Source organism: Melanerpes formicivorus, unplaced genomic scaffold (assembly GCF_026170545.1).
Source record: "Melanerpes formicivorus ecotype bairdi unplaced genomic scaffold, bMelFor1.0.p_v2 SCAF_34, whole genome shotgun sequence".
NCBI lineage: Eukaryota > Metazoa > Chordata > Aves > Piciformes > Picidae > Melanerpes > Melanerpes formicivorus.
Window position 1 is genome coordinate 7,153,281 of NW_027142386.1, and position 22,712 is coordinate 7,175,992.

Genomic DNA, 22,712 nt, shown 5'->3' on the forward strand with positions numbered 1-22,712 from the left:
AGAGCAGGGGGAGGTCCTGGCCGAGCAGGGTGACACCATGGCAGGACAGGGCAATGTCCTGGCCGAGCAGGGTGACACCAGGGCAGAGCAGGAGGAGGTCCTGGCCGAGCAGGGTGACACCAGGGCAGAGCAGGAGGAGGTCCTGGCCGAGCAGGGTGACACCAGGGCAGAGCAGGGGGAGGTCCTGGCTGAGCAGGGTGACACCAGGGCAGGGCAGGAGGAGGTCCTGGCCGAGCAGGGTGACACCAGAGCAGGGCAGAAGAAGGTCCTGGCCGAGCAGGGTGACACCAAAGCAGAGCAGGGTGATGTCCTGGCTGAGCAGGGTGACACCATGGCAGGACAGGGCGATGTCCTGGCCGAGCAGGGTGACACCAGAGCAGGACAGGGCGATGTCCTGGCTGAGCAGGGTGATGTCACGGCAGAGCAGGGTGACGTCACGGTGTTGTTCCCAGAGGCAGCCAGCAGGCGGCGACACAGCGCCGCGCGCCCTCGCCGGGCCCGCCGTGGCCGTTTGAAGCGGGGAAGTCTCGCGAGACCTGCGCTGCCCCTCTCGCGAGAGCGCGGCCCCGCGGGAAGATGGCGGCGGCGGCTGCGGCTGTCCCCGGGGCTGTGGCTCCTGCGCCCGAGGGTGCCGAGCCCGCCCCGGATCCCCCCGCCGCGGAGCCTCCGGCCCCGCCAGAACCGGCCGCTGCCGACAGCGAGAGCGGGTACGGTGCGCGCCGCTCGCCCGCGCAGCCCAGGATCCCCCCCGCGTCCCTCTGCCATGGAAACCTGCGGGGCGCGGGGGGGGTCCCGGCGCTGTCCCCGGGGAAGCTGGGGGGGCTCTGGGTGGTCCTTCTGTCCCAGCGGCACCGGGACTGCCCTGGCTCTCCGGCTCGTGTTGCCCAGGAGGGCTCGGTGTGTGCCAGGCTGCCGCAGCCCGCAGCAGCTCCTGGGGCCGGGGGCAGCAGCCCGCAGCGGGTCCTGGGGCCGGGGGGAGCAGCCCGCAGCGGGTCCTGGGGCCGGGGGCAGCATCCCGCAGCGGGTCCCGGGGCAGGGGGCAGCAGCCCGCAGCGGGTCCCGGGGCAGGGGGGAGCAGCCCGCAGCGGGTCCTGGGGCCGGGGGGAGCAGCCCGCAGCGGGTCCTGGGGCCGGGGGGAGCAGCCCGCAGCGGGTCCTGGGGCCGGGGGCAGCAGCCCGCAGCGGGTCCCGGGGCAGGGGGGAGCAGCCCGCAGCGGGTCCTGGGGCCGGGGGCAGCAGCCCGCAGCGGGTCCTGGGGCCGGGCTGCCGCCGTTCACGCCGGGCCCCGGGGGGAGCAGCCGCAGGGAGGCTCTGCCCTGCTGTGGTCAGCCCGGGGCCGAGGCGGGGCCCCTCTCAGATAGCCATGTCTGCTCTCGCAGGGGGGATGCTGCCCTGGTCGATGTCACCGCAGCTCTGGAGACAGAGTCAGCCAACGGGAAGGATGCTCTGGTAGGTGGCAGCACGCAGCTGGGGCCCGCTGGGGGAGACCCAAGGGCATGGTGTGAGCTCTGTGGAGAGGAGACAGGCAAGAGAGCAGCCGACACTGCCTGTGCTGCCTGTGCTGCCTGTGCTGCTCCCCCGGGCAGGCTGCTGCCCGTGCTGCTCCCCCCCTGGGCAGGCTGCTGCCCATGCTGGCCCCTCCCCGGGCAGGCAGGCTGCTGCCCCCCTCCCCCACCCCGGGCAGGCTGCTGCCTGGCTCCTGGACTTGTTTGTCCCTGCAGCAGAGCTGCCCTTGTGGTGGATCCTGTGTGGGCTGGGGATCCTGGCCTGGGAAACTCTCCCTCCTCTGGAGGCTCATTGCAGGCAGAAGTTGAGCCTTGTCCTTGGGGCTCCCCCTCTCCCCTCCCCCCTTCAGCTGTGGTTTTGTTTTTACCCTCACCAGCTCTTTCTTGTTGGGCTCTGGTTTGCTGGTGGGCTCAGGTCCTTGCACAGCTGCCAGGGAGCTGCACAGGTGAAGGACAGCCCTGGGTGCCAGGTGCTGCAGGTGAAGGGCAGGTGCAGACCTCCCTTTGAGAAGAGGAAATGTCTCTGTGTGACAAACAGGTCTCTGGCAGTGCCTGAGGTGTTAGGACTAACAAACATCCTCAGGTCTCCAAGATTACTGAGTCAGGGCTCAGAGGAAGACACAGCAGGTGAGAAGGCTCCAAAAGCAACCCCTGAGCCTGTTGCTGTGGTTCAGATGAGGAGGACTTTGCATCCTGATAGCTCCAGTGTTAGTTCTTTAAAGAGTTAGCTTGGAGATGAACTCCTTCCCCATCTGATCAGTTCTGAGCCCCCAGGACAGGCCCAGCCCAGGCTGTGTGTTAGGAGGGAGGGGCAAAAGGTCTTGTCGGCCTCTAGGCCCTCCTGCCTCGACAGGGTGCTGCACAGACTCTCTCTCTTGCCTGACTCAGTGCCAGCCTGCTGCTCTGCTCTGCTCTGCTCTGCTCTGCTCTGCTTGCAGGAGGCTGCTGGGGACAGCTCCGAGGTGCTGGAGGCTCAGGCAGGCTCCGTGGACGAGGAGAACGGGAGGCAGCTGGGGGAGATCGAGCTGCAGTGCGGCATCTGCACCAAGTGGTTCACAGCAGACACCTTTGGCATCGACACCACGTGGGTAGCCCTGCTTCCCTCTGGGCAGCTCTGAAGGGGCTGCAGGAAAGCTGGGGAGGGGCTTTGGAGGGTGTCAGGGAGGGGTAGGACTGGGGGGGTGGAGAAGAACTAGAAGTGGGGAGATGGAGATTGGATGTGAGGAAGAAGTTGTTCCCCATGAGGGTGGTGAGAGCCTGGCACAGGCTGCCCAGGGAGGTGGTGGAAGCCTCCTGCCTGGAGGTGTTTGCAGCCAGGCTGGAGGTGGCTGTGAGCAGCCTGCTGTGGTGTGAGGTGTCCCTGGCCATGGCAGGGGGTTGGGACTGGCTGATCCCTGACAGCTCTGTGACTCTATCACATACTGAGAGTGTGGAATCCCCAAGCAGCACAACCTCCCCCAGGACTTTGGGTACTGCTGCCTTGTGTCAACACCAAAAGCTGAGGCCAGCACAGCAGGAGGTGTTTGTGGCTGCACATTTCAGCTTGAAGATATCTTTGTCCAGGCCTGGCACTGTCAGAGCTGCCCTTGGGGGAGCTGGGAATGGGATTTGGGAAGCAGAGGGGATTCAAGCTGCAGTTAGTGTGAACCCAAAATGAAGGAAAGGAAACTTCTTTAGCTCTGCCTGGAGCCTGGGTGGGAAATGATCTGAGATTCATTAAGAGAAGAGCTCTTGGTTATATTTTGCCTCTAAAACTTCCCTGAGTTCAGGCTGAGGACCCTTGGCTTGCTGATGCTTTCCCCAAGAGCTTTGTGGCTTTTCATGGGGTCCAGGGTAAACAGCAGGAGACTGAACACATCCAAGTGCTGGGTGCTGCCCTTTGGCCACAGCAACCCCAGGCAGAGCTACAGGCTGGGGGCAGAGTGGCTGAGAGCAGCCAGGCAGAGAGGGACCTGGGGATGCTGGGTGACAGCAGGCTGAACATGAGCCTGCAGTGTGCCCAGGCAGCCAGGAGGGCCAATGGCATCCTGGCCTGCATCAGGAACAGTGTGGCCAGCAGGAGCAGGGAGGTCATTCTGCCCCTGTACACTGCACTGGTTAGGCCACACCTTGAGTCCTGTGTCCAGTGCTGGGCTCCTCAGTTTAGGAAGGAGGCTGAGCTGCTGGAAGGTGTCCAGAGAAGGGCAACAAAGTTGGTGAGGGGCTTGGAACACAGCCCTGTGAGGAGAGGCTGAGGGAGCTGGGGTTGCTTAGCCTGGAGAGGAGGAGGCTCAGGGGTGACCTCATTGCCCTCTACAACTACCTGAAGGGAGGTTGTAGACAGGCAGAGGTTGGTCTCTTCTCCCAGGCAGCCAATACCAGAACAAGAGGACACAGTCTCAAGCTGTGCCAGGGGAGGTTTAGGCTGGAGGTTAGGAAGAAGTTCTACAGAGAGAGTGATTGCCCATTGGAATGGGCTGCCTGGGGAGGTGGTGGAGTCACCATCCCTGGAGGTGTTCAGGAGGAGACTTGATGGGGTGCTTGGTGCCATGGGTTAGTTGTTTAGGTGGTGTTGGATGATAGGTTGGACTTGATGGTCTTGAAAGTCTCTTCCAACCTGGTCTGGTCTATTCTATTCTACTCTATTCTACTCTACTCTACTCTACTCTACTCTACTCTAGCTTCAGTTGATGAGAGCAGCACTGACCCTCTGCAGCGGGAGGGAGAGAGGGGAAATGATGAATTTATTAACCTGGAGGAACTAGTTTCTCACCTCCTCCTGGTGGAGGTCAGTTCCTGGCTGACCCTGTGGCAGTGAGGCCCTCACAGAGCACTCTGCTCTCTTCCAGCTCCTGCCTGCCCTTCATGACCAACTACAGCTTCCACTGCAACGTTTGCCACCACAGTGGCAACACCTACTTCCTGAGGAAACAAGCCAGTGAGTGCTCCCCTGCCATGCTGGGCAGGATGATCCCAGGGGCTTCATTTTGTCTTCACATCATGGGAAGGGCTCTGGGGGGAGGGGGGGAAGTGTTCTGGTGTTTTGCTGCTGCTGCTAAGTTGGGGAAGGTCTTGTGGTCAGTGAAGGCTGCTGGCCTGGGGAGGGTTTGTGTCCAGTCCTGGTGTCCCCAGCAGAAGGAGGACACAGAGCTGCTGGAGTGAGGCCAGAGGAGGCCACAAAGATGAGCAAAGGGCTGGAGCAGCTCTGCTGGGTGCACAGGCTGGGGGAGCTGGGGGTGTGCAGCCTGCAGAGGAGAAGGCTCCAGGGGCACCTCAGAGCTGCTGCCAGAAGCTGAAGGGATCCTGCAGGAAGGCTGCAGAGAGACTTTTGCTGAGGGGGTCTGGAGCCAGGCCAAGGGGGAATGGTTTGAAGCTGAGGCAGGGCAGGGTTGGAGTGGAGCTAAGGAAGTTCTTCAGTGTGAGGGTGGTGAGAGTCTGGCACAGGCTGCCCAGGGAGGCTGTGGCTGCCTCCTCCCTGGGGGTGTTGATGCCAGGCTGGGTGAGGGCTTGAGCAGCTGAGTCTGGCTGAGAGCTGTCCCTGGGCATGGCAGAGGGTGGAGCAGATGATCTGTGGGGTCCCTTCCAGCCTGAGCCATGCTGTGATTCACAGCTTGCACTGGGCTGGGAGGGACCCTCAGAGCTCCCCTTGGGCACTTGGGGGGAGTGTGGGAGCTGTCTTTAGTCTTTGCTGCCTAGGTCTGATCCTCCTCTAGCTGCTGCTGTCTTTGTGTTTTGAAGATCTGAAGGAAATGTGCCTTAGTGCCCTGGCCAACCTGACATGGCAGTCCAGGACCCAGGATGAGCACCCCAGGACCTTGTTCTCAAAAGATAAGGTTTGGCTCTTGCAGAGCCCTGCTCTGGCTTGATCTGAGCTCTGGCTTGGGTGAGCAGCAAGCTCAGGCAGCAAGGGAGATCCCAGGCCCAGGCTGGGCAGGCTCAGGTTGGCTTTCTGCTTTCTTGCAGGACATTATCCCCTTCATTGACAAGTACTGGGAGTGCATGACAACCAGGCAGAGGCCTGGGAAAATGACCTGGCCTAACAACATTGTCAAAACCATGGTAAGTGAGGGGGGTGGAGGCCCTGGAGCTCTGCTGCAGGCAGGGGCTTGGGTTCCTAGAATGGGTTGGAAGAGACCCCAAAGCTCATCCAGCTCCCACCCCCTGCCCTGGGCAGGGACACCTCCCCCCAGCCCAGGCTGCTCCAGGCCTTATCCTTGAACCCCCAGGCAGGAGGCAGCCACAGCCTCCCTGGGCAGCCTGTGCCAGGCTCTCCCCAGCCTCACTCTCAACAGTTCCTTCCTCCTCTCCACTCTCAATCTCTGCTCTCCCAGCTCAAAGCCACTGTCCCTTGGCCTGTCACTCCCAGCCCTTGTCCACAGTCCCTCCCCAGCTCTCCTGGAGCCTCCTTTCTCCTGGGAAGCTGCTCTGAGGTGTGCCTGGGGGTGTTGAAGGGCAGGTTGTGGCATGCTGCAGCTCTGGCACTGGTGTGTGCTGAGGGCTGGTGGAGGCTCTGATGCTCTCTGTGCAGTTGCTGTCAATATGTGAAGGAGCTTGGCCTGCCCTTGCCCTGCCTGCCTTAAACCCCTGCTCTGCTTTAGTGCAAGGAGAGAGATGTCTTCCTGGTGAAGGAGCATCCAGACCCAGGGAGTAAAGACCCAGAAGAAGACTACCCCAAGTTTGGGCTTCTAGACCAAGTAGGTGACTGGAGATGGAGGGAAAGGCTGCAGGGGGTGTGGGGAGGGAGGGCTGAGGACTCTCAGTCAGCTGAGAGCAAAGCTTGGCCAGCTCCCATGGCAAGGCTGTGCTGGGCCAGGAGATGGTTTGGAGCTCCTGGGCAGGCTTGGGGTGGGTTGGAGCAAGTCCATGCAGCAGGTTTGGTTTTGTCTCTTTCAGGACCTTGCCAATATTGGCCCTGCCTATGACAACCAGAAGCAGAACAATGCTGTGTCCACCAGTGGCAACTTGAATGGCAAGTTCTGGAGGGGCTGGGACTGAGCTGTGTTGTCCTTGGTGGTCAGAGCACACCCAGCCAGCCCCACTGGGCCCTGCTGTTGGGGGAGGTTCATTGCACCTCCCTGGGAGCCTTCCTTCCTGGTGGCCAGCTCCAGGAAGCTGCTTTCAGGAAAGCTCTGCTTGGCACTTGTCTTCCACAATGGTTTTGGTGTTCTCCTCCCTCTGAGATCTGAAACTGCTGCAACTCCTCCTAATCCCTGCCCACCTTTAATCCCTGCCCACCTTTTACCCCTGGCCCCTCTGTGTGCTGCCAGCTGTGTGCTGCCAGCTGTGTGCTGCCAGCTGTGTGCTGCCAGCTGTGTGCTGCCAGCTGTGTGCTGCCAGCTGTGCCAAGCTCCCTGGGATGGCTCTGGTGGTCTTCCTGCAGTGCTCTCAACTGAGAGGAGATTTCTTTGTGCACAAGGCTGCACTGTTGTGAGTTTCACACAGGTAGGAGAGGGGAATTTGTCTCTTTGCTCAGCTCTCACCTCCAATCCTGCCTCCAGTCCTGGTGTCCCCAGCAGAAGAAAGACTCAGAGGTGCTGGAGTGAGGCCAGAGGGGGGCACAAAGATGAGCCAAGGGCTGGAGCAGCTCTGCTGTGAGCACAGGCTGAAGGAGCTGGGGCTGTGCAGCCTGGGGAAGCCTCCAGGGGGACCTCAGAGCTACTTTCCAGTACCTGAAGGGATCCTGCAGGAAGGCTGCAGAGGGAATTCTCATGAGGGTGTCCAGAGCCAGGCCAAGGGGGAATGGTTTGAAGCTGAGGCAGAGCAGGGTTAGAGTGGAGCTGAGGAGGAAGTTCTTCATTGTGAGGGTGGTGAGAGTCTGGCACAGGCTGCCCAGGGAGGCTGTGGCTGCCTCCTGCCTGGGGGTGGTGAAGGCCAGGATGGATGAGGCCTTGAGCAGCTGAGTCTGGTTCAGAGGTGTCCCTGGGCCTGGTGGGGAGATTGGAGCAGGTCTGTGAGGTCCCTTCCAGCCTGAGCCATGCTGTGGTGCTATGAAGTCCTTCCCCACAGGAGGTGTTTGTGGCTTTTGAAGGCAGGGCTGCAGCCCCCTGGGGCTCCACTCCTTGCCCTGTTTTGTGGCTGCTTGCTGGCAGGTTGCTGACTCTCTGCTGCCACTTCTGTCCTTACAGGTGGAGCCTCTCTGGGAGGTGAACATTTAACCTTTCAGCCTCTAAACCTTCAGTATTCTTCTTTGCCAAGCTTTTCTGGGTGGTTTTTATTGCTCAGTTATCACAGGAGCTCAATTCAAGTGGAAATCAGAAGTGATTGCAGAGACACAAACCACCAGGCCCCTCCTTAACCTCCAGCAAGCAGCAGCTTCCCCTTGCCATACTCTGCCCCACCTGAGTGGTTCCAAAGGGTTTCTTCTCCTTGGAGCTGCTGTCTTTTGCCAGCTGCTGTGACCTGCTGGTGGTGTAGCTCCAGCACACCCCCAGTGCTCTGGCTCTGGGGTGGTTCAGGCAAAGAAATGATGGCCAAGGGGCAGAGCCCAAAGGCTGAGCTGTGGAGCTGCAGCTGCCATCCTCTCTGCTGTGTGTGGGCAGAATATGGTCCTGGCCCTTCCACTGGCTGGTTAAAAAGCTGCCTGGGGCTTTAGTCCTGCCACAGGCTGTGCCTTGGGAAGGTTTATCTACAGTGCCTAAGAGTCCTTGAGCTGGTGGAGTTCCTTGAGAATCAGCAGGGATCACGAAGCCAGGGGTGGCAGAATGCAGCTGAAGGGACTGGATGAAGCCCTGAGCAGCCTGGGCTGGGGGGGAGGTGTCCCTGCCTGTGGCAGGGGGCTTGGAGCTGGATGATGCTTAAGGTCCCTTCCAAGCCAGCCCACTCTACCCTTGGCCTGGTGGTTGGTGACATTTGCCATGAAGCTTTTCCTCCCCTGGGGTTTCCTGAGCAAGAGGAAATGATTTGCCCTCCAGCCACAGCCCTGCCTGTGGTGATACTGAGGAGAAACACCTCAGCTGCTGCTCCTGTGGCCCCTCCCTCTCCTGAAGTGTGGTTTCTTTCCTAGATGAACATGGCAGTGCTTCCTGGTGGCAGTGCTTCCCCCAGCCTGTCCCTGGCATGGTGGCTTGGTTGAAGCCACCTCAGTGGGGCTGGAGGGCTGGGGTTTGTTCTGCTGCTCTTGCAGAGGGGCCTCTGGCCTCTGGCTGCAATCTCCATGAGAGGGAAGAGTAATTATCCTGCTTTGGAGGTGGATCTCAGGGCTGCTGTCTGGAGAGCTCTGAATTCTGAGTGGTGGTGAATGGTGCCACAGCCAGCTGGCAGCCAGGCACCAGTGGTGTCCCCCAGGGATCAGTGCTGGGCCCTGTGCTCTTTAACATCTTCATTGATGATCTGGATGAGGGGATGGAGTCAGTCATCAGCAAGTTTGCAGATGACACCAAGCTGGGAGCAGATGTTGGTCAGTTAGAGGGCAGAAGGGCTCTGCAGAGGGACCTCGACTGACTGGACAGATGGGCAGAGGCCAACAGGATGGCATTCAACAAGTCCAAGTGCCAGGGGCTGCACTTTGGCCACAGCAACCCCATGCAGAGCTATAGGCTGGGGTCAGAGTGGCTGAGAGCTGCCAAACAGAGAGGGACCTGGGGGTGCTGATTGACAGCTGCCTGAACATGAGCCAGCAGTGTGCCCAGGTGGCCAAGAAGGCCAATGGCATCCTGGCCTGCAGCAGGAACAGTGTGGCCAGCAGGAGCAGGGAAGTCCTTGTGCCCCTGTGCTCTGCATTGGTTAGGCCACACCTTGAGTCCTGTGTCTAGTTCTGGGCCCCTCAGTTTAAGAAGGACATTGAGAGACTTGGAGGTGTCCAGAGAAGGGCAACAAGGCTGGGGAGAGACCTTGAGCACAGCCCTGTGAGGAGAGGCTGAGGGAGCTGGGGTTGCTTAGCCTGGAGAAGAGGAGGCTCAGGGGAGACCTCGTTGCCCTCTACAACTACCTGAAGGGAGGTTGTAGCCAGGAGGGGGTTGGTCTCTTCTCCCAGGCAAGCAGCACCAGAACAAGAGGACACAGTCTCAAGCTGTGCCAGGGGAAGTTTAGGCTGGAGGTGAGGAGAAAGTTCTTCACAGAGAGTCATTCACCTTTGGGATGTGCTGCCCAGGGAGGTGGTGGAGTCCCCATCCCTGGAGGTGTTCAAGAGGGGATTGGATGTGGCACTTGGTGCCATGGTTTGGTCATGAGGTCTGTGGTGACAGGTTGGACTTGATGGTCCTCGAGGTCTCTTCCAACCTTGGTGATTCTGTGATGCTGTGACAGCTTTGTGTGGAGGAGCCTCAGCCAGGCTGCCCTCTGGGCTGGAGGCTGCGGCGGAGTTCTGCGTCCTGCTGCGCTCTGCTTCCACTGACACCTCCTCACCTCCAGCAGTGGAAGGAGGGAGCCTGAGCTCAGGGGCTGGGTTTAACTTGGCTGCTTCTGCCCCTTGCTGTTTGTGGAGGTTTCATGCTGGTGGGCCCCCTCTGCCCATCAGCTGCCTCAGGCCTGCTCTCTGTGTGCAGGGGGAATGGCGGCGGGAGGCAGCGGGAAGGGACGAGGAGCCAAGCGCAAGCAGCAGGATGGAGGCACCACAGGGACAGCCAAGAAAACCAGGAGGTGAGAGGGGAGCTGAGCTGGTGCTGAGCAGCTGCAACTGGATGTCCAGGGAGGCTGTGGCTGCCTCCTCCCTGGAGGTGTTCAAGGCCAGGCTGGATGAGGCCTTGAGCAGCCTGGGCTGGTGGGAGGTGTCCCTGCCTGTGGCAGGGGGGTTGGGACTGGATGAGCTTTCAGGTCCCTCCCAAGCCAACCCAACCCATGCTGTGACCTCTGGAGAGCCACAGTGGAGCTCTGGGAGGTTGCTGAGAGGTCAGAGGGTGGCAGTTCCTTAGAGCTGATGAGTTCCCCACTCAGATGTGTGCTGCTGGGAAGCAGAGCGCGGCAGGGGCTGGGAGCACCACAGGGACAGCTCTGAGAGCTTGCCCTGGGTGGGGCTGAGCGCTGTGCAGCCACCACTTGATGCCAAGGAGCAGCCTTGTGTTTTGCAGTGACCCCTTGTTCTCTGCTCAGCGTTTGCCCCCCCATGGCTACCCCCTGGAGCACCCCTTCAACAAGGATGGCTACCGCTACATCCTGGCCGAGCCCGACCCCCACGCCCCCGACCCGGAGAAGCTGGAGCTGGACTGCTGGGCAGGGAAACCTATTCCTGGGGACCTCTACAGAGCCTGCCTCTATGAAAGAGTGCTCCTGGCCCTGCATGACCGAGGTACACAGCTCCCTGACTGCAGCTCCTCCTGGGGTAACCTCACAGCCCTGCCTGTTGGCCTTCCCTGGAGTCCCAGAGGCAGCTTGGTTGGAAAAGGCCTTTGGGATCCTCCAGTCCAACCTTTCTCTGACTCTGCCAAGGCTGGAGCTAAGCCTTGGCCCTCAGCACCACCTCTCTGGGGCTTTGAAACACCCTCAGGCTTGGGGATTCAGCCCCCCCCCAGGCTTGGGGATTCAGCCCCCTCCCAGGCTTGGGGATTCAGCCCCCCCCCCAAGGCTTGGGGATTCAGCCCCCCCCCCAAGGCTTGGGGATTCAGCCCCCCCCCCAAGGCTTGGGGATTCAGCCACCTCCCAGGCTTGGGGATTCAGCCACCTCCCAGGCTTGGGGATTCAGCCTCCCCCCAGGCTTGGGGATTCAGCCTCCCCCCAGGCTTGGGGATTCAGCTATTCAGCTCTCCCCTAGGCTTGGGGATTCAGCTATTCAGCTCTCCCCTAGGCTTGGGGATTCAGCTATTCAGCTCCCCCCCAGGGTTGGGGATTCAGCTCCCCCCCAGGCTTGGGGATTCAGGCACCCCCCCGGGCAGCCTGTGCCAGGCTTTGAGAACCCTTCTGGAGGAGGAATTGTTCCTCATGTCCAACCTAAACCTCCCCTGGTGCAACCTGACACTATTTCCTCTCATCCTGTCACTTCTTCCTTGGGAGAAGAGCCCAACCCCCACCTCCCTGCAGCCTCCTCTCAGGGTGCTGTAGAGAGCAAGGAGGTCTCCCCTCAGCCTCCTCCTTTCCCCAGCTCCCTCAGCTGCTCCTCCCCAGCCCTGCTCAGCCCTAACTGCTTTAAGGTAGCAAATCCACTTCTGCGTTTCCTCTCGTCCTGTGCCATCCCCACACACCAGCAGTCCCTCAGGAGCTGCTGAGCTGACCTGCTGTGCTCTCTCCCAGCCCCTCAGCTGAAGATCTCTGATGACAGGCTGACAGTTGTTGGGGAGAAAGGCTACTCCATGGTGCGGGCCTCCCACGGGGTGCGGAAGGGCGCCTGGTACTTCGAGATCTCCATGGATGAGATGCCTCCAGACACAGCTGCCAGGCTGGGCTGGTCACAGCCCTTAGGTAAAGGCCTTGGCAGATATTCTGGGGGGATTCTTTGTGCTGTTGGATGCTGGGGCCCTGCTCAGTGCTGCAGGCAGGGAATCATGGAATGCTGTGGGCTGGAAGGGACCTTAAAGATCATCCAGGGCTAACCCCCTCCCCAAGCAGGGACACCTCCCACCAGCCCAGCTGGCCCAAGGCCTCATCCTTAAACATCTCCAGGCAGGGGGCATCCACAACCTCCCTGGGCAGCCTGTGCCAGTGTCTGCCCCTCCTCATTGTCAAGAATTTCTTCCTCCTCTCCAGTCTCAATCTGCCCTCTCCCAGCTCAAAGCCATTGTCCCAGGCCCTGTCACCCCCAGCCCTTGCCAGAAGTCCCTCCCCAGCTCTCCTGTAGCCCTCTTCAGGTACTGGAAGGCTGCTCTGAGGTCTCCCTGGAGACCTTTTCTTCAGGCTGAACAGCCCCAACTCCCTCTGGGAGTCCCCATAGGGCTCCAGCCCTCTGCTCACCTTTGTGGCCTCCTCTGGAGCCCCTCCAGCAGGTCCTTGTGCTGGGAGCAGCAGGGCGGGACTCAGTTCTCCACTGTGGTTGTAGTAAGTGGGAGCTGTGGTTTGTGCCTGCTCCAGAGCCTGGAGTGGGGCAGCTGGAGGTGCTGCTGCTCCCCTTGCATGCTCAGCAGGGGCTGTTGGCTTCCCCAGGGAACCTCCAGGCCCCTCTGGGCTACGACAAGTTCAGCTACTCCTGGCGCAGCAAGAAGGGCACCAAGTTCCACCAGTCCATAGGGAAGCACTACTCCTCTGGCTATGGCCAGGGGGATGTGCTGGGCTTCTACATCAGCCTGCCAGAGGACACTGAGACAGCCAAGTCACTGCCTGACACCTACAAGGACAAGGTGAGGGGTGGGGGTCACCCCTGGGACTAAATCTCTGCCAGGTGCAGCAGTGGAAACCAGGTTGCCCCAGGGGAGTGCACCTGGCTGGGGGGTCAGAGGGGAGAGGTCCAGAGGGGTGATCTCTACAAAACCAACTCCCCAGAACCACCCAGAGGCTCTGCAAGGCAAGGCTCTGCCTGGCCTGCTGGGGGAGCCTGCCCACATCTCCTCTCTCAGCTCCTCCTCCCCTCCTGCTTCTCAATCCCTGGGGGGGTGTGGATCACTCCTCGTGGGTCCCCTGCCCCAGCAGGGCTTCTGTGGCTCTGCTGCTCTTCAAGGCCCCTCAGGGTGGCCTTTCTCCTGGCTTCTTTCTGAGGCTTATTGGAGGTTTGGTTGGGTTTTTTCTGCTGTTTCAGGCTTTGATCAAATTCAAAAGCTATCTGTACTTTGAAGAGAAGGACTTTGTGGACAAAGCAGAGAAGAGCCTAAAGCAGGCCCCTGGAAGCCAGGTAAGGGCAGCAGTGGGAGGTGGAGGGCCCAGGACTTGAGGAGAGGGGGATCAGGAGTCCTTCATCCCAACCAGGAATGATCTTCTCAAAGTTAGACCAAAGATAAGAGTTGTCCATGGGACAGCACTGTGCCCTTGTGGCCAAGAAGGTCAATGGTGTCCTGGGGTGCATGAAGGAGAATGTGGCCAGCAGGGCAAGGGAGGTTCTGACCCCTCTGCTCTGCCCTGGTGAGGCCATAGCTGGAGTGTTGTGTCCAGCTCTGGGCTCCCCAGGTCAAGAGGACTGCTGGAGGGAGACAGTGGAGGCTATGAGGGTGATGAAGGGAGTGGAAGATGTCTGATGAGGAAAGGCTGAGGGGCCTGGGGCTGTGTAGCCTGGAGAGGAGAAGGCTGAGAGGAGATCTGATCAATGTTCATCAATACCTGAAGGGTAGGGGTCAGGAGGAAGGGGCCAGGATCTTGGCTCTGTGTCCTGGGATAGAACCGGGGGCAGTGGACACAAACTGCAACCCAGGAGGTTCCACCTGCATGTACTCTGCACTGGTTAGGCCACACCTTGAGTCCTGTGTCCAGTTCTGGGCCCCTCAGTTTAAGAAGGACATTGAGAGACTTGAAGGTGTCCAGAGAAGGGCAACAAGGCTGGGGAGAGGCCTTGAGCACAGCCCTGTGAGGAGAGGCTGAGGGAGCTGGGGTTGCTTAGCCTGGAGAAGAGGAGGCTCAGGGGAGACCTCATTGCTCTCTACAACTACCTGAAAGGAGGTTGTAGCCAGGTGGGGATTGGTCTCTTCTCTCTAGCAACCACCACCAGAACAAGAGGACACAGTCTCAAGCTGTGCCAGGGGAAGTTTAGGCTGGAGGTGAGGAGAAAGTTCTTCCCAGAGAGAGTCATTCATCATTGGGATGTGCTGCCCAGGGAGGTGGTGGAGTCCCCATCCCTGGAGGTGTTCCAGAGGGGATTGGATGTGGCACTTGGTGCCATGGTCTGGTCATGAGGTCTGTGGTGAGAGGTTGGACTTGATGATCCTCGAGGTCTCTTCCAACCTTGGTGATACTGTGAGACTGTGATACCCCAGCATGAGGAGAAACTTCTGTGGTGTGAGGGTGCTGGAGGCCTGGAGCAGGCTGCTCAGAGAGTCTCCTCCTCTGGAGACTTCCAAGCCCCCCCTGGATGTGTTCCTGGGTGCCCTGCCCTGGGTGCCCCTGCCCTGGCAGGGGGCTTGGAGTGGCTGCTCTCCAGAGCTCCCTCCCAACCCCTCACCCTCTGTGACACTGAACTCAGCAAAGCAGCTGTGCCCTGCAGGGCTGTCACTGCAGTAGGTGGCCTCAGGCAAAGGGAGAGTAGCTTCAGCTGCTTGCTGAGGGTCAGTGTAGAGCTCAGGCAGGTGCAGCAGGGCAGCAGCAGAGCTCTCCTCTCCCCTTGGCTTTGCAGATCATATTCTTCAAGAACGGTGCCAGCCAGGGGGTTGCCTTTCAGGACATCTTTGAAGGAGTTTATTTTCCTGCCATTTCCTTGTACAAAGGCTGCACAGTAAGTACTGTGGCTGTGAAAGGCCCCTCCTGAGGCCAAGCAGCTCACAGTGTGGGCACTCAGGGTGGCTGTCAGGCACTGGAAGAGGGGAAATGGAGTTAGTGTCATGAAGGGACTCCCATCAAACCAGCCCCGGGGGGAGAGTGCTGTGGCCTTGTGCTTGGAGCAGCTGGGCTCAGGCTTAGGAGGGGGTGAGGACTGGAGACTGAAGCAGTTTGCCTGATTTCTTTTTGGGAGGGGGGGTTAATGACCAATCTTTTCCCCAGGTGTCTATAAACTTTGGGCCCTACTTCAAGTTCCCACCCAGGGACATCTCCTACCGCCCGGTGAGTACCGGCAGCTGCTGCTGCCTCCCTCGGGGCCACCTCCCACTAAGGGCTCCCAGAGGGGGCTGAGAGCTGCTTGGGGTGGGGGCAGATGGTTTAGACCAAGCCTGAGATCTGGCTTGGTACTTGGAGAGTGGAGCCAGAAGGGTTGTAGTTAGCACTGAAGGGCAGACAGCCTAACAGCTCGCTCGGGTTGGACTCAGGAGGTGCTGGGTTCCCCCCACTGATGTTTGCAGGAGGGAAACAGCCCTGGGATGCTGCCCTCACTCCAGGAAGGACAGTGTGGGCCTGGAGCAGATCCAGAAAAGGGCAGTGAAGCTGGTAAAGGGTCTGGTGAGGAGCAGCTGAGGGAACTGGGGGTGTTCAGCTTGGAGAAAAAGAGGCTGAGGGGAGGCCTTAGTCCCTCCAAGTCCATGAAAGGAGGCGGGAGGCAGGTGGGGGTTGGTCTCTTCTCCCTTGTAACAAGTGACAGGGTGAGAGGAAGCAGCCCTCAAAGCAGGGGAGGTTTAGGTTGGCTATTAGGAGAAAATCCTTCACTGAAAGGGCTCCCAGCCACTGGCACAGGCTGCCCAGGGAGGTGTCTGAATCCCCATTCCTGGAGGTGTTTCAGACCCACAGGGGTGTGGTGCTGAGGGCCATGGTTCAGCCCCAGCCTGGGCAGCATTAGAGAACAGTCAGAGTGGATGCTCCTGAAGGCCTCTTGCAGTGCAGCCATTCTGTGGTGTAGATGAGGGCTGGCTCCTCTTTGCCCTGCCCCTCAGCTGCCTGTCCTTCCTTCCCTGGGCAGATGAGTGACATGGGCTGGGGGGCAGTGGTGGAGCACACGCTGGCAGATGTGCTGTACCACGTGGAGACCGAAGTCGACGGCCGCCGGAGCCCTCCCTGGGAGCCGTAGGGCACCTGGGACACACGAGACAGCCACAGCAGCAGCCAGGCCAGAGGCTTTATTGGAGAGGAACTGCAAGCACTCAGAGCACCCAGCCAGGGCAGGCCTGGCCTTACAACCTGCTCCACCCGCCCTGTGCTGGCTGGAGGCTGAGCAGGAGCAGTTGCAGTGAGTATTGTGCTGGTTGTGGGCAGCTCTTGGGTGTCCTCAGTCACTTCCCTCAGCTGAAGCAGCTCGGCTCGTGCTGAGCTCCTGGCTCCTGGTGCTGTGCTGGTTACAGGCAGTGGGTGGGTGAGAGCAGGCAGCAGGTGGAGCTGGCTGCTGTGGGACACTTGCAGAAGCCACACCACCCCCTGGGCTCAGCTCTTTGGCTGGTGCCAGCCAGCTTGCAGCCAGGCTGGGGTGCCAGAGCTGCTGCAGGGAGCGCTGCCTCTGGGCTGCTGGCCAAGCTCTGGGTTTTTTATTTCCCCACAAACTGGAAACCAGTTGAAAAATAAAGGCTTTAAACTCTTTCACTTTTGGGGTGGTTTGGGGTTTTTTGTGTGTGTGTCTTGTTCTGAATGAGATCTAAACTCCAAGTAAGCTACAGCAGAGCTCTGCTGCTGCTTGCTGCACTTGGGCCTCCTGCCAGGGATCAGCCTTGAGTTAATAAATAATGAATAATAATTGGACAGGACAAATAAATTAGAGCTGCTTCAAGGAGGGGGGAAGGAGGGAAAGCATCTTCAGGTAAGTGCTGCATTTGTGGTTTAGGGGAAGGAGGGGACTAAAAGTGGAGCCTAGGTCCTGTGTTTGCCCCCCCTGAGCGGGTGCCAGCCCTCCTGCCTCTCTGCTTAGGTGTCTGGGACCTCCCCAGCAGCTAATTAGCCAAAGCCTTTAACAGCAGAGGCCACTAATTAAGGCTTTAGTTCTTTACTGGCCTCCAGTGGAGAGAAAGTTCAGGACTTGCCTCAGCTTTTGGGTGCTGCATGTGCAGGAGGAGCAGCTGCTGGCCCCTGCCCTCCTCCCTCCCTCATGAGATTCAAGAACTAAAGCTTTACTTACTGAAGTTCTGCGTTAATGAGTGGCATCTACTCTTCAAAGCCTTGGCTAATTAGCACAGGCTGTAATTAGACTGGGTCTACATGACATGATTCCCTACCCTGCACCCCTGAGCAGAGCAGGACAGGAGGGGTGCCTGTGGTCAGCAGCCAGCTGCCCGCGCCAGGCGCTTCCGGAGGTGGTTGGCGAAGTCGACCTGTGTCTGGGAGAGGACCTGGTTGATGATGGTCTTGGGCAGCCAGCCCTGGAGAGAAGCAGGCACAGCTCATCAGTGGAAGGTGGCCTCAAATGCAACCCCAGCTTCCTGCTTGGGAAGGTTTGGCTGTGGGACTCACCTTCAGGTCAATGCTGAGGAGCCAGGTCAGCTTGGTTTGCGAGGGGCGGCCGGGCAGCGGGCGCAGGATCATGCAGGTAGGACCATTCTCGGCTCTGGGGGCACAGGAGGAGGGGTTGGAAAACAGCTAATGGATACAGGGGGGTAGGGAGACAAGCTGGAACCCAGGAAGTTCCACCTCAACGTGAGGAAAAACCCCTTTGGAGCAGGCTGCCCGCAGAGGTTGTGGAATCTCCATCTCTGGAGACTTTCCACCCCCCCGGATGTGTTCTGTGTGCCCTGCCCCAGCTGATGCTGCTGTGGCAGGGGGAGGTTGGACTCAAATTCCAGTCCCTGCCAGGTCCCTCAGCTGCTCCTCCCCAGCTCTGTTCTCCAGGCCTTTCCCCAGGTTCATTGCCCTTCTCTGGACCTGCTCCAGCCCCTCAACATCCTTGCAGTGAAGGACCCAAAACTGAACCCAGTCCTTGAGATGTGCCCTCCCCAGCGCCCAGCACAGGAGGACAATCGCTGCCCTACTGCTGCCCTCCTTCAGCCGCTCCTGAGACGAACCCAAGCACTCTGAGCTCCCCCCAAAACTCTGGAGGGTGGCTGTGCCCTTGGTCCCACCCCCGGAGTGCCCCCAGCAGGCCGGTACCTCACGAAGCCCTCCTGCTCGGGCATGGCGCCGTACTGGGTGGCCATGCCGGCCAGGACGCAGGTGGAGCCGCGCCGCCGTGCGCACCGCACGCTGACGAAGTCCCGGGGGCCGACGATGTTCCCAGGGGCGGCAGCTGCCTTCTCGTGGGTGATGACTGTGTCCTTCCCAATCTTCTGGAGGATCTGGGCAGTTCGGGAGGAGAAGCAGCAGTTGGAAGTGGTGACTGCAAAGCAAGCTCCAAAGCCAGCTGGGGGTGGGCCCCGTGCTCAAAGCGCAGGAGGTTGGTGTTGGGAGAGGGGAACACAGCAAAGCTCTGCTCCAGCCCAGGGTGCAGAAGAGGCTTTAGTTGGTGAGGAGAGAAGGTATTGGGTGAAGAGAAGAGGCTGCCCTGAATGCTGCTCTTTTCCAGGCAAGCTGTAGGACAGCAAAATGCCCTCCCCTGCATGTGGGGCTACTGGGACACTGCAAAGGTCCAGCAGGAGGGAGCTGCTCCCTCCCCGGAGCATTTGCTACAGAACAAGCAGCAGAGGAACTGCTGCAGCCTCACTTCTGCTGCAGACAAGAGCACCAGAGCAAGCCTGCATTCTCCAGGCCCCAGGAATAGTGGAGAAATCCCTGTGCTGCTGTGATGGGCAAAGGGGTGCCTTGTCCTGTGAGGAGCAGCTGAGGGAGCTGGGGTTGTTCAGCCTGGAAAAGAGGAGGCTGAGGGAAACCTCATTGCTCCCTGAAAGGAGGCTGGAGCCAGGTGGGGGCTGGGCTCTTCTCTCAAGGCACTAACAAGAGGAAATGGCCTCCAGCTGCACCAGGGGAGGCTTGGGTTGGAGATGAGGAAAAATTTCTGTGCTGGCAGAGTGGTCAGGGAGTGGCACAGGCTGCCCAGGGAGGTGGTGGAGTCCCCATGCCTGGAGGGGTTCCAGAAATGAGTGGATGTCAGGGAGGTGTTGGAGAGCAGGTTGGACTGGATGAGCTCTGAGGCTTTTCCAACCTTCCTGACTCTGAGACTCCCCTGGCAGCACCACGTGAGAGAGCTCCTGGCTGAGCCAGCCCTGCCCTGTGCTTCCCTTCCTACCTTGACTTCTTGGACATTGGGATTCCAGTCCCCCATCTGCTCCATCCTGTCCACCAGCTCGCTGTACACCGTGTCCAGGGGCTGCTCCACCACCACCTCCAGCCGGAAGACCTTGCCCACGTCTGGCAGCACCTTGCTCAGCACTCTGTCTCCGTTACGCTGGGGAGGGGAGGGCAGAATGAGCACCACAGGCACCTCCAGGAGGCCAGCAGCAGCCTGCTGCAGGGCAGGGCAGGGCCCCTACCACCTCTGTCTCTGTCTTCCAGCCATCCAGGTCCTCAAGGATTCTGAGTGATTTCTGCAGGGCTTCCTCTCCTTGCTTGATGTAAGACATTTCCATCTCGCTGAAGGGCTTCTCCTCCAGCCTTGAGCCTGCACAGAGGCAGAGGAATGAGCACAGGAACCTGAGAAGCTTTGTCTACATCAGATCCAGCTCTCCATGCCCAAGGGCTGGGGCAGTCCTGGCATAGTGTGAGCTGGGACAGACCATTCAGTTCCAAAGGCCCTGAGCCGGGCAGGGACCCCCTTCCCTCAGACCAGGCTGATGAAGTCAGCTCAGCTCCCTCTCCTCCCCAGTTGTTCAGCCAGCCCCCAGGCTGCCCAGCGGCAGGTCCTGTTCCTGAGCCCTGCTGGCCACCGGCCGGCAAAGGGCCGACCCCCACCTGCTGGTCACTTACTGAGCAGAGAGCTCCTCCTGCGGACCTGAGTGATCCAGGCGCCGGGGCCGGGGCTGCGGCAGGCGAGTTTGCTCAGCTCCTGGCTGATGGTGACAGCAGCTTGTCTCCTGAGCCCTGCGAGCACAGACAGCATCAGCCACCAGCTCCAGGCACTGCCCTGCACTGCCCTCGCCGTGTTTCTTCTGCCAGGCTCAGCAGAAGGCATTGAGAATGTCTCTGTTTGCATCCTCACTGACCCCCAGGGGCACAGAGAGCAGCTGAGTGCCAGGCACGGCCCTGGGCCAGGAGCTGTGCTGCACAAATCACAGAAGGGGTTGGGTTGGAAGGGACCTCAAAGCTCATCCAGTGCCACCCCCCCTGCCATGGGCAGGGACACCTCCCCCCCAGCCCAGGCTGCTCAAGGCCTCATCCAGCCTGGCCTTAACACCTCCAGGGAGGGGACAGCCACAACCTCCCTGGCAACCTGTGCCAGTGTCTCCCCTTCCTCACTCTAAAGAATTTCTTCCCCAGCTCCAGTCTCAATCTCCTCTCTCCCAGCTCAAAGCCATTGTTCCTCATCCTGGCACTCCCAGCCCTTGTCAGAAGTCCCTCCCCAGCTCTCCTGGAGCCCCTTCAGGTACTGGAAGGCTGCTCTAAGGTGTCCCTGGAGCTTTCTCCAGACTGAACAGCCCCAGCTCTTGCAGCCTGGCCCCACAGGGGAGGTTCTGCAGCCCTCTGCTCATCTTTGTGGCCTCCTCTGGACCCTCTCCATCAGCTCCAGGTCCTTCTTGTGCTGGGAGCCCCAGAACTGGGCACAGTGCTGCAGGCGAGGTCTCAGCAGAGCAGAGGGGCAGAATCACTTCCCTCATTGCCAGAGGCTCCTCCTGCACCCTGCCAGGCCAGGGAGAGGAGGTGCCCAGCCCCTCACCGGTCATGTTGCGCAGGTGCCGGTAGGAGATGGCAGCGCAGAGCTTGGAGGTGGCAGGCAGCATGTCCCCGGCTGGCACAGGCAGGAGGGTTGTCCTGGGAGCCTTCTTCTGCCCTGGGAGCCTTCCTCTGTCCCTGCTGCCCAGGCTCTCAGCCTTAAGTAGAGCTGCTGAAGGATGCTGGCTTGTCAGCAGCGAGATAAGAGCTGTCACTCAGCGCGGGGGCCCCGGGGGCCAAGGGCACTGCCGGCTCCTTGCGCATCTGCTGGAGCTGCAGACGTGGGCAGGGGGTGGCTGCAGCAGAGCAAGCTGGGGAGGGACTTCAGAGGGTGTCAGGGAGGGATAGGACTGGGGGGATGGAACAAAGCTAGAAATGGGGAGATTCAGATTGGATGTGAGGAAGAAGTTGTTCCCCAGGAGGGTGGTGAGAGCCTGGCACAGGTTGCCCAGGGAGGTGGTGGAAGCCTCCTGCCTGGAAGTGTTTGCAGCCAGGCTGGAGGTGGCTGTGAGCAACCTGCTGTGGTGTGAGGTGTCCCTGCCCATGGCAGGGGCTTGGAACTGACTGAGCCTTGAGGTCCCTTCCAACTCTGACAGCTCTGTGATTCCATGCCTGTGCTGCAGCAAGGGGGTGGCAGCAGCAAGGGGGTGGCAGCAGCAGCGGGGGGGGTGGCAGCAGCAGCGGGGGGGTGGCAGCAGGCGGGGAGGGGGCTCCTGTCAGGGAGCTGTAAGGAGCAATGAGGTCTCCTCTCAACCTCTTCTTTTCTAAACACCCCCAGGCCCCTCAGCTGCTCCTCCCCAGCCCTGTTCTCCAGACCCTTCCCCAGCTTCTCTGGACCTGCTCCAGCCTCTCAATGCCCTTCTCAGAGTGAGGGTCCCAAAACTGCACCCCGTATTTGAGGTGTGACCTCCCCAATGCCCAGTGCAGGGGCATGACCACCTCCCAGCACCACTGGCACCCATCAGCATGCAGTGGGCACCCAGGATGGCAGGGCAGGGCAGCCCTGGGGGTGCCCCATTCCACTGCCAGCAGCGTTTTGGGTGGCACAGAGCCCTCTCTTTTACCCTGCAGCCCCTTGTGCTGCCTCAGCTGCTTTTTCACCCCTAAAAATCAAGCCCTGAGCCTCTGAGGCCAGAGCTGGGAGCAGCCCCCACGGGTGCCCACCGTGCCAGGGTGTGTGCCCGGGGCTGGGAGCGGTGGGCACCGGCAGGGCAGCGATAAGCCTCAAGGCTGAGCTGACATCCCCGGGATGAGTTACAGCCCCGCGGCCCAGCCCCCAGCCCCCGTGAATCACCAGCTGCTTCCTTTGACGTCAGCCCCTGCCCCCTGCCGCGGGGAGCTTGACCTTCCCTCCCTGCTGTCGCAACAGCTTGGCCGAGGGGGAGGTCAGCTGCTCGTCAGCCTGGCCCCCGGGAGCCCCTCGCCTCCCCCTGCCCACCCCCCCGAGCCCCCCAGGAGATGATTCAGCTCCTACCTGCCGCCCGGGAAGGGCCCTGCCGCTGCTGCTCCATGGGTTGGCTCCTGCCCAGCCCCAGGGCTGCTCCTCTTCGTCCCATGCACAGGAGGTGCTGGGGGGGCCCCGGAGAGCCCCAGGCTGCACCATCCCCTTCCCAGTGTCAGCCAGCAGCTCCCCCGGCAGCCACGCTCCTGCCTGCTGCAGGTGAGTCCTGCTGCAGCTCTCCCCAGGGCTGGGCTTCCTCCACCTGCTCCCCAGGCACCTGCACAGGGTGGGGGAGGAAACATCAGGAGGGTTTGACAGCCCTGAGCTGCTGCCTGTGGTGCCCAGGGAGTCAGAGCCAGACCCTCGGGCATGGTGCTTCAGCCCCAGCCCCACACAGCCCCCCAGCAGCAGGAGCTGGCTTTACTGGGGGACCCTCCCCCAGCTGCACACCAGCCAGGATCCTTGTTATCCCAAGCAGAGCAGCTGCTCCTGGGCACAAGGACTCAGCCCAAGGACACTGTTGTTTGTGAGAAGAACCAAAACAGCCCCAGCAGAGCTCCAGGCTGGAGGGGTGCAAGCCCCTCTGCATCCCTCCTGAGGGGACAGAGGGACAGTCCCCGTGGCACACACAGCCAAACACAGAACCATGGAATTTGTTGGGGTGGAAGAGGCCTCCAAGGTCATGGAGCCCAACCCAAC

General features: G+C 60.4%; 2 protein-coding genes across 4 annotated transcripts; one reads left to right on the forward strand and one right to left on the reverse strand.

The window, feature by feature from the left end:
- Positions 1–568: 568 nt before the first annotated feature.
- On the forward strand, positions 569–16,426 carry ASH2L (ASH2 like, histone lysine methyltransferase complex subunit). Its single transcript, XM_068156717.1, has 16 exons — positions 569–707; positions 1,379–1,448; positions 2,443–2,588; positions 4,333–4,421; positions 5,222–5,316; positions 5,447–5,542; positions 6,082–6,177; positions 6,377–6,452; positions 9,967–10,060; positions 10,489–10,706; positions 11,645–11,812; positions 12,491–12,684; positions 13,080–13,172; positions 14,601–14,699; positions 14,966–15,025; positions 15,813–16,426. Exons 1-16 carry the CDS (start codon positions 577–579, stop codon positions 15,918–15,920), a joined length of 1,833 nt encoding a protein of 610 aa, XP_068012818.1. The 5' UTR covers positions 569–576; the 3' UTR covers positions 15,921–16,426.
- STAR (steroidogenic acute regulatory protein) lies at positions 15,955–22,106 on the reverse strand. 3 transcript variants are annotated; one of them, XM_068156724.1, is made up of 7 exons: positions 22,047–22,106; positions 19,670–19,783; positions 19,237–19,364; positions 18,993–19,151; positions 17,921–18,105; positions 17,288–17,381; positions 15,955–17,196 (listed from the first exon to the last, which is right to left on the reverse strand). In XM_068156724.1, exons 1-7 carry the CDS (start codon positions 22,081–22,083, stop codon positions 17,095–17,097), a joined length of 819 nt encoding a protein of 272 aa, XP_068012825.1. In that variant the 5' UTR covers positions 22,084–22,106; the 3' UTR covers positions 15,955–17,094. The 3 variants fall into 3 exon arrangements, with proteins under 3 accessions (XP_068012825.1, XP_068012824.1, XP_068012823.1); XM_068156723.1 differs by lacking the exon at positions 22,047–22,106 and adding an exon at positions 20,577–20,736; XM_068156722.1 differs by lacking the exon at positions 22,047–22,106 and adding an exon at positions 20,577–20,734 and having other exon boundaries at positions 19,240–19,364.
- Positions 22,107–22,712: the final 606 nt, after the last annotated feature.